Below are 10,388 nucleotides of genomic sequence, written 5' to 3' on the forward strand. Positions count from 1 at the left end.
TTACCAGCTATATAGCTGTATTGCAGGCAACTGATGGAGATGCAGCTGTGGAATCCAGTTGCCTTTCATTAGGCCAGATATTCAAGATATTTGCCAAAACATAAAATGATGCCACTCTATTCACTAAATTTTTTGGAAATAGTCATTTTCATTAAAAACATGCCATTTTGTTAATATGAAATTGATTTATTACTTTTAAATGCTATAATAAATAAAATTGTCTTTTAAACGGCTCAGTTTAAAATTCTAAAAAAAAAGCACCTTGAACTGCTCATTTAGTTTTGGGAAATCTAAATGATTCTGCACAAGCAAAAGATAACTAGTAATCTATAAATTAGTACCTCTCTACCAATCCATCTGCAGTGGACTGAATGTTGAATGATAGCTGTTCTCCAATGAGGTGGGATTTTCACCTCAGGTATATAAAATGGTATATATTATCATTTTATGGTAGATTAAAACCACAGAAACAAAGGCTGTTTGGGGTCCTCAGTTTTAAGAGTGTAAAAGGGTTCTGGAATCAAAAGTTTGAAAACTGTTGCCAGTGTCTATCACATAACTCTCACAATATCCCTGTAAAGCAGGAATGTTTATAGATAAGGAACTAGAGGCTCAGAGAAGTTAAGTGACTTGGCAGGACCAAAGAGTGAGTGTGAGTGTATTAGTTATCTATTGCTGTGTTACCACGTATGCCAGAACTTAAGGCTCAAAACAACAAACATTTATCATCTTAGAGTTTCTGTGGGTCAGGAATTTGGGAGCACTTTAGCTGGGTGGTTCAGGCTCAGGGTCTCTCGTGAGAGAGGTTTGGTCAAGATGTCAGCCAAGGATGCCGTCATCTGGGGGCGTGCCTGGGGCTGGAAGATCTGCTTCCAAGATGGTTCACTCACATGAGCATTGGCCCGACATGTGGGCCTCTCCGATAGGCTGCTTGAGTGTCGTTACCACACGGCAGGCAGCTTCCCCAAGAGTAAGTGATCCAGGAGAGATATACTGAGATGGAAGCTTCAGTGTCTTTCGTGGCCTGGTTTTGGAAGTCATATGCCATCACTACCACTTTATTCTATTTGTTAGAAGTGGGTCACTAAACCCAGCCCACACTCAAGAGGAGAGGAATTAGGCTCTACCTTTTAAAGAGAGTGTCAGTTGGGTGTGGTGGCTTATATCTGTAATCCTAGCACTTTGGGAGGCTGAACCAGGACTGCTTGAGCCCAGGAGTTCAAGACCAGGCTGGACAACATAGGGACCCAATATTTAAACACAAAAAAACAACCAAAAACCACAGAAGGTTGAGGCTTGTGATTGAGCCATTGCACTTCAGCCTGGGAGCAACAGAGTGAAACCTTGGTTCAGAAAAAGTAAAAATAGCATGTTAAAGAATTTGTGAACATATTTTCAACCATCATAGCTAATAAGTAGCAGAGCCTTCAAACTCATTCCATTTGCTAATATGAAATGGATTTGTTCTTATACAATGAAGTTATTATATATTGTATAATATGTTAAAAGTCAAGCTGTCAGCCAGGGATGAATTCACTTTAACCTTTGAAAGATAATGTTAAAAATGAGTCTAACCATGAGTTCAGTAAGGCGAGAAGCATTGGAAGAGGCTTTGTCACTGCAGCATCTGTCCTGCAGCAAGATGTTGCTTGGACATCCAGGCCTGACGTGCTCACCCGCCTGGCCCCAGGCTTTCATACTCTGGCCTTACCTGGAGTGCTGCTCTGTCCACAGCCTGCCAGACAGGTTCTAGACCTGCACCAGATACATGTGCTGTCTGCTACTAGCTTCTCTGAGGCTAAGAGAGCAAAGTCATGATTCAGGTTCCCTTATAGGCTTATGAATGTCACATAGAAGAAACCCATCTTTCCAGTTGCCTGGATGACAAAATACAGGCTCTTGGTCACAGCAGGGTCTGAGAGAAAGAATGTGGATGTATCAGGCCAACTATGGAAAAACAAATACAAATACAAGGTTGTCTGATAGTTCAGTGGGCCAAATTGCCGCAGATCCATTCATTCAGCAGACCTTTACTAAGCCTAAATATGTATGCCACCTCTTGAGATTTTCATACAAGAAATGTTAATTATCAAAACATTTCTCAGTTGTCAGAAGGGAATCCCAAACGTTACCCCAGGCTGGCAACTCCCCTTGGTGACACAGCCGGGACGTTAAGCACTTTGGTGCCAAATACATACCCTGCATGGTTATAGCTCTGCTCTCCACACTGTATTTTATGACTATAATTAAGACACTTACCCTTCATTCATGCAACTTGGGCTTTTTCAGATTCTGATACAGGACACAGCTTCTATTCTGATGCTGGCACTGAAATGCAGAGTAACAAATGTCAGGACTGTGGCACTAAGATTCCTACCTCCCGAAGAGCCTGCAGAAAGGAACCACCTAAAGGTAACACTCACCTGGGGCCTCAGAAAGGCGAGTGGGGACAGCCACTGTTCCCAGGCAATGAACTGCATTTTTAATCTTTTCTTTCCAGAATTTCATTATAGATACAACACTCCAGGACAGAATTACTCAAATCATAGCAAAAGGGGTGCCTTTGTCCAGCCCCATTCTTTAGATGAAAGCAAAAACTCTTCACCCTGTAAGTACATCTCCTGCATGACCCCATCCTTGCCAACCACCTAATGTCCCAGATATGGGACATTCACATGACACTGGCCACCGCTTTCATCTTGGAAGCCCTGGCCTCTCCATTCTGCTGCCCAGGTCTTACGCACTCGCCTGACACTTCCAAATCCAGCCCTACACCTGGATGGCAAGAGGCTGAGCGGGGGCTAGAAAATATGAAATCGCAGTGAGCAAGGACTTTGAAAGTTATTAAGGACTCTACAGTGCAAGTTGGTAGCGACCCGTAAATGTTTGCTGAACAAATAAATGACTTACTGGATAATTACCACTATTATTGTTGCTATTCAGAGGTGGCTAATGCTTTACATATATCCCTACTAAGAGTCAGCATCTAGAGAAATAGACTATTTTTACACTCCATAGACATCACATTGCTAACTTCCAATGCAAAAATTTGCTTTCTGAAAAAAAATTAAAATCCCACAAACACATATTTAAAAACATGAATGACATGGCTGCCCCTTCCCAAGCTCTTGAAAGGAAGGAACTCATACCCAAACAAGGAAAGCTCAAAGCAAAATGGGGTAAGTTCTAAAAGCAGGGCAAACTGTGCCAAGGGAACAGGAAGGAGGGAAGGAAGTACTCCTAGTTTTACCCCTGAATGACAGCTATACCTGGTTCTCTGAGACGCCACATCCTTGCCCTCATACCTTCAGAGCTCTTCCTCTCCTTCTCTGGGAGAGGGCGCCAGGGATAATGTTTCTTATCTTTCATCATGGCCAGTGCCCAAGCCTTAAGAATGTCATTTACCTGACTGACCTCAGCTGTGTCTCCCCTCCCCACCTCTGGCTGCCACATCCTCCAACTGCATGTATTCTTTTGAAGTGACAGTCACTAAGGCTGGAGAAGCCACAGGGCAGATTTCTTCACTGTCTTCTTAGTCTTGAGGTCTACAGCCTGTGTCATGCCAGTATACGAACAAGGGCTGCAACGGATTCATCCACAATCTGATCTTGAACTCCATTAGCTAACTAAGGGCTGCAACGGATTCATCCACAATCTGATCTTGAACTCCATTAGCTAACTAAGGGGGTAGAAGTCATAGGGAGGCAGCTTCTCCTCCAGGTTACAAAGACCCTTACAGCAATTGGAGCTGACAGAAAATGGAGTGGGCTGCGGCAGGAGGTTGTGAGCTCATCTTTAGACTGGGAGGCAATGGACTTTGTCTGAATGCTGTAGATCTGTACACTGCACTAGAACTGGACCAGGTGACACGGTGGTGCTTTCTAATTCTGAGTTTCCAGTAAAATCCAAAATTACATTTGGAGACTACCAAAGCATCAAGATTGAGCTGGTTAGTGCCTCTTCATCATGCCCCAAGTCTCCAAGTCTAGGTGGTCAGCATGACTAAATCTGGGTTTCTGGCTTCTGCCCTGCCTTGCATGTCTGAGGGACAATCTCTCCCAGCGTCCCTTGTCCAACGGGACCCTCCTGAGGGTGAGTGAAGCCTGGCTACTTGACATCAATGAATAAGACAGGAGACCTGGAGGGAGAACGAGGGGAAGACAGAAGAGAAGAAGAAGAGGGAAAGGGAAGGGGAGAAGGGAGCCCTGGTGACAGAGAAGGCAGATTTGTTGGTCACTGACTCATCTCTTTTCCTTTCTCTGTCTTCTTGTCTTCCATGATGACTTTTCCACATTTTCCCTCTCTGTTTAGTCTCTATTTTCTGGAATTGTCTTTGCAACATAATCATTAGTTTCTACTCCTAGAATATTAACTCCTAAAATTGAAGAGGATTTCAGAAACCCATTTGGTCCAACCTCTTGGAAGATATTATTCCTCCATTTATCAGATGTGGTAGTTAAACCCAGAGAAGTCAGACGTCATGCACAGGTCACACAGCAAGTACCCAACGAACCTAAACTCCTGGTTTCTATTTGATAATAAAACTCTTTTTTTTTTTTTTTTTTTGAGGCAGAGTCTCGCTCTGTCACCCAGGCTGGAGTGCAGTGGCACTATCTTGGCTCACTGCAACCTCTACCTCCCGGGTTCAAGTGACTCTCATGTCTTAGTCTCCCAAGTAGCTGGGATTACAGGCACCCACCACCACACCCAGCTAATTTTTGTATTTTTAGAAGAGACAGGGTTTCACCATGTTGACCAGGCTGGTCTTGAACTCCTGACCTCAGGTGATCTGCCCATCTTGGCCTCCCAAAGTGCTGGGATTAAAAACATGAGCCACCGCGCCTAGCCTAAAACTCCTTTTAAAATTGAATTTCTTTTCCTAAGTTCAGAATACTTTATAGAAAGTTCTTTTTTTTTTTAATTTTTTTTTTTTTTTTTGGGACAGGGTCTAGCTCTGTCGCCCAGGCTGGAGGGCAGTGATGTGATCATAGCTCAATGCTTCCTTGAACTGCTGGGCTCTAGTGAGCCTCCTGCCTTAGCTTCCTAAGTAGCTACAAAACTGTAGGCACATGCCACCATACCCAGCTAACTTAACAAAAAATTTATAGTTAGTATGGAAGGGGTTTATGAATTTTTTTTTTTGGTAGAGGCAGGGAAGACTGGTAGCAAACTCCTGGCCTCAAATAATCCTCCCACCTCAGCCTCCCAAAGCACTGGGATTGCAGGCATGAGCCACCGTGCCCAGCAAAAGTTCTTTGTTGTCTGTATTCCAGTTTTCTGATTTATTAAAATTTTATGAAATATTTCATTCATACAAAAAGTTCAAGGAATGATACATATGCACCATTTGGGGCTCATTTTTGATACTCTGAATTTAATCATAGCTAACATTTTCAGCTTTTTTAAAACTCAAACGGATCTGTTCTCAGAGAGTGAATTCAAAATCCTTTAAAGGTGAACATGAGCCCACACCAGGAAAGTAAGTATTATTTCATGATTACTAACAAAACATCTCTTATTGGTTGGGTGTGTACAGTGTACTTGATAGTGCATTAACTACCTACCCCAAGATAACCTAGATCATTAGGAGTACAGCCAGGATTCAAACCTAAACCTATCTAATACTTCAATCATTCATTTGTTTATTCAATAAACCAAGTCATTGTGCGAGGTACTGAGGACACAGGACAAAGTCAGCCACTGTCCCTGCCCTCACAGAGCTTTCTTTTTTGGCAGAGAAGCCGCATAGTCTTTGTAAGTGCCAAGAAGGGGATGTACAAAGTCCTATTGATCTAATTTGGGGGTTCAGGGAAGCTGAGCTTTGAAGGGTAAGTATGAATGAACTAGCAAGGGGATCTGAGGGCAGTGAAGAACATTCCAGTCTAGGAAAGCTTCGTGTTGTGAGAAGGCACTTGGCAAGTTCAGGAATGGTGTGACTGGAACCCCAAAGAGGGAGCGGCAGTGGAGCAAGATGAGGCTGATGAGGGAAGGAATTGTCAGGGCCAGTCCATAGAGACTTGTCAGCTCCAGGAAGTATTTCAGAATCTTAGGAGCAAGAGGAAGCCAATTAGGGTTTTTTTTTTTTTTTTTTTTTTTTTTTTTTTTTTCTGTTAATTCATTTTATTTTAGAGACAGGGTCTCCCTCTGTCACCCAGGATGGAGTGCAGTCGTGATCATAGCTCACTGCAGCTTGGAACTCCTGGGCTTAAGTCATCCTCCCACCTCAGCCTTCTGAGTAGCTAGGACTATAGGTGCCCATTAAAAAAAAAAATTTGTAGAGACAGAGTCTTGCTATGTTGCCCAGGCTAGTCTTGAACTCCCCACCTCAAGTGACCTTCCCACCTTGGTCACCCAAAGCACTGGGATTACAGGTGTCTGGCCCCCTGGTGAAGTTAAAAAAATTTTTTGAGGCAGGGTCTTGCTCTGTTGCCCAGGCTGGAGTATAATCTTGGTTCACTGCAGCCTTGCCTCCCTTTGCTCAAGTGATCCTCCTGGCTCAGCTTCCTGGGTAGCTGGGAGTACAGGCATGTGATACCACAGCCAGCTACTTCTTTTTTTTTTTTTTTTTGGTAGAGATGGGGTCTATGTTTCCCAGGCTGATCTTGAACTCCTAGCCTCAAGGAATCCTCCTACCTCAGTTACCCAAAGCACTGGGATTACAGGCATGAGCCACTGTGGCAGGAACCCCCCCCCCCCCCCCCCCCCCCCCCCCAGTTAAGTTTTTTAACCAGGGAATTTAAAAAGATTTTTAGTGTTTTAAAGGATCAGTCTAGCTACTGAGGGAGTGGAAATGAATTAGAGGAGTTAAGATTGGAGGACAAGGCCAAATAAGAGGCCAGTGCAATAATTCAGGTGAGATGATGCAGCTTGACCAAGGTTGGTGGAGATGGAAAGAATAGAGTCTGTGTATTCATTCAAGAGCTATGTAAGAGACAGAACCAATAGCGCTGCAGAGTGGCTAAGAATTCAGGCTCTGCTCTCAGAGCCACTCAGTCTGAACCTACTACCCTCTACCATAGTCTAGCACAGTGTTTAAGAATGTGGCCTTTGGAGACTTCTTGGGTTTTATTTATTTATTTATTTAGTTTTTGAGATGTAGTTTCACTCTTTCGCCCAGGCTGGAGTGAAGTGGCACAATCATGGCTCACTGCAACCTCTGCCCCACTGGATTCAAGTGAGTCTCCTGTCTCAGCTTCCCGAGTAGCTGGGATTATAGGCATCCGCCACCATGCCCAGCTAATCTTTGTATTTTTAGTAGAGACAGGGTTTTGCTATGTTCATGACCAGGCTGGTCTCCAACTCTTGACCTCAGGTGATCCACCTGCCTCAGCCTCCCAAAGTGCTAGGATTACAGGCGTGAGCCGCCACGCCTGACTGACTTCTTGGGTTTGTCTTGGTTCTGTGTCGTTGGGCAGGTTCCTTGACCTAAGTGTGCCTCCATTTCCCCACATGTAAAGTGGGAATCATAATAGTGCTAAACTCATTGAGGACTGAGTCCATACATTTAAAGCACTTAGAATGGTACCCGGCTCATAATAAGTACTTAGCAAGCGATGGCTGTTATATTGTTGACAGTGGAGAGTGATGGGATATGGGGAGAGAGAGGACTCTTCTGCACTCTGCCATCCCCTGCCCCGAGTATTTCATTAGTTAGGGGCCCTGGATGCTGGACCACCTCTTGCCTGGAGGATCAATCCAATGTGTTAAAATAACTTGCAGAACCAATTGATGCTCATATGGTCGGGAAGAGGGATGAAAGGAGGTTTTCTGGAGATGATATTGCTCACAAGTGTTTTATGTAGCAAAGTAATGCTTAACAGAGGAAACCTGAAGCCAGAGGAAGATGTGAGGGTGGCTCTATGACAGCCCTGTCAATAGGCAAGTTCTTGTGGTATCCCTCAGGGCCAACGGCTCATGCTTAAGAAAAGCGTTAAGTCCAGGCTGTGCCCTTCACAGGCTACGCAAATAACCCCCTAGAGCCATGCTCTGCACAACCCGAACAGCCCAGTGGCCCTGCACCCCTCACTCACCTAGTGCAGACTTCTGGCCATCCCTAAGAGAGAAGCAATCACAGGGTAGCAGGCAAGGGGAGCCTGTTTACTTCAAAAGGAGCTGCTTTTATTTTTTGACTGCTTCTGCCTCCCTGAGGTGAAAGCTCACTGGTGCCAGAATGAACTCAACCCAAGGTACCTGCAATTGGCAGTTTTGTGCATTTGTTTTATTAAAATGCAAGGTAGAAAGTTGGCCCCAAAAGAATGAAAACAGAATAAAAAATGTCTTTAGAGTCTTGCCTCTATCTGTACTAGAGGAAAAGGAGATCAATTCTGGGAGTAAATACCCTCATGGTCATGGCAACAACGTTTTTCTGAAGCCCAGCTGCGGTCAGCCACATGGGAGTATGAGAGCTAAGAGGGCAGCGGGTGCACGAATCCGCCCACACCCAAACCACACACATAGAGCCATTACCGACCACAGAGCTGAGGTGAACAGGAGTGTGCTTGAGGGTGGTGCTTGACACAAGTATCAATGTGCTTTTGTCCTCCAGAAAAAACCTTCAGGCTTTCATGACCTACAGCTCAGACCCTGTAACACCCTCACCCCATTTCTACTCCTGCAGGATTTCTGGAAGCAAATCCTTATGTGACTTTGATAGCACTGAAGAAACAAAATCTGAGGTGAGGACTTAGAAAATCATTCGAGAATCCTTGCAGCTGGTAAGCTTGATTTGATGCCCACAGAACTGGCAGCTCTTAAGTTATTACAGTATCAGGGCTTCAGAAAAAGCTCTGCTAAAGACAATTTTGTGCTCAGCACTAAGCTAAAGACACACAGCCTCAGCAGCTGCATGGTCTGTATTATTCTAAATTGGTTCCAAGGGAAATTTCCTGGAGAAAGTGATTTGTGGGTGGTGCCTCAGCTACAGGATTTCCCTGGCTGGGGGGCTGAAGGCAGTGGGTCTGTTCCAGTGACACTGTGATCAGGGTTGCCAACAGTTTCCTATTTCAAGTCACTGCCTCGAATCCCCAGGCCACGTTCAAATGTTTCCATACGCATGCGCTGTATCCCTGAATACCCTCTCAGTGGTTATGGCTCCCAAATCCCCATCAATGGCCCCTAAGAGCTGTTCTTTTTTTCTCTTTCTCTGCGGCAGGGAAACAGCCCAGCTGGTGGCTGACCTCACCCTCTGATTCATGCTCATCAGTCACGTGCTGGTCTTTTTTTCAATCCCTTTCCCTAACAAATATATTCCATCTCAGACTGGTCTCCTAGGAAACCAACCCTCAAAAACAGAAATAGACCAAGTGGAAAACAGGAATACTCCGAAAATTCCACCTTGTAATGTTTAATAATGAGAGAACCCAAAGAACAGAAACAGCAGTTAGTTTATGTAATTAAAATGTGTGGACTTTTCCTCTGTAGATTTTAAACTCGGCTTTGGATCATGCCCTAAGGACAGCAACCATTTTGAAAGAAACTACAGATCAAATGATTAAAACGATTGCAGAAGACCTTGCTAAAGCACAGAGGTGGAGGAATCGACTGAAATACTAGTTCAACGCTAGGCAACTAAAGATTCAAAAGAAAAAAATGCAAAGAAAACTTGATCTTCCCCCAAAATGTATTTTACTTACTACACAATTTAGGAAGATGACTTTCTAGAGAAAACACAGAAACCATAAGAAATGGGTAACACAAAGTACTTAAAGGAAAAAGAAAAAAAGAAAGGACTTTTGATTCTTAAAATCAAAAGCAACCAACAAGTATTTATTTTAAAATAAATCTATGTTCTTCCTAACTCATAATAAAAGAAATCAGAACAAAACAATGAATTTCCTTTTATCTATTAGTCTGAAAAAAGATGAAAGAACCCTGTGTCAGTGAGGATGGAGGAAACTGGTACTCTCATATGCTGTTGGCGGAAATGCAACCTTTTTGGAAGACCATTTGATAATATCTACCAAGTTCCACAAATTCCAAATCATGTGCCTTCAGAGCAGCAGTTTCACCACTAGGAATTTCTTTTATATATAAGCCACACAGTGTGGCACGATATATGTACAGGGAAGGCCACTGGAGCACTGATTGTAACAATCCCAAGGGGGAACTAATCTAAATACCGCCTGTGATGATTCATAAATGACAATACTTTGTAGCCACTGAAAAGAATGAGGTTGGATTATCTGCAAAAGTCAGTGAAAGAAGCAAGATACCTAAGCATATATATAGACAGTTGTAACCTCAGGGGTCTTGCTATGTTGCCCAGGCTGGACTTGAACTTCAAACAATCCTCCCACCTTAGCCTCCTGAGTGACTGGGACTACAGGCACACACCTCTGTGCCTGGCTCTTCATTTGTGTATTTTTTTTAAAGGGCATACCTATTTTGGG

General features: G+C 43.8%; 1 protein-coding gene across 6 annotated transcripts in view; it reads left to right on the forward strand.

The window, feature by feature from the left end:
- AKNAD1 (AKNA domain containing 1) overlaps positions 1-9,736 on the forward strand; it is a 40,520-nt gene extending 30,784 nt beyond the window's left edge. Inside the window, exons 10-14 of one of the 6 annotated variants that reach the window (XM_017857460.1) lie at positions 2,290-2,412; positions 2,501-2,608; positions 5,398-5,479; positions 8,546-8,675; positions 9,421-9,735. In XM_017857460.1, coding sequence (XP_017712949.1) covers positions 2,290-2,412; positions 2,501-2,608; positions 5,398-5,479; positions 8,546-8,675; positions 9,421-9,552 — 575 coding nt within the window. In that variant the 3' untranslated portion in view covers positions 9,553-9,735. Of the gene's footprint in view, positions 1-2,289; positions 2,413-2,500; positions 2,609-2,706; positions 2,918-5,397; positions 5,480-8,545; positions 8,676-9,420 lie in introns of those variants that run through there. The other 5 variants (XM_017857455.1, XM_017857456.1, XM_017857457.1 and 2 more) reach the window with 5 other exon arrangements.
- Positions 9,737-10,388: the final 652 nt, after the last annotated feature.

Source organism: Rhinopithecus bieti, unplaced genomic scaffold, assembly GCF_001698545.2.
Source record: "Rhinopithecus bieti isolate Rb0 unplaced genomic scaffold, ASM169854v2 scaffold_46482, whole genome shotgun sequence".
NCBI lineage: Eukaryota > Metazoa > Chordata > Mammalia > Primates > Cercopithecidae > Rhinopithecus > Rhinopithecus bieti.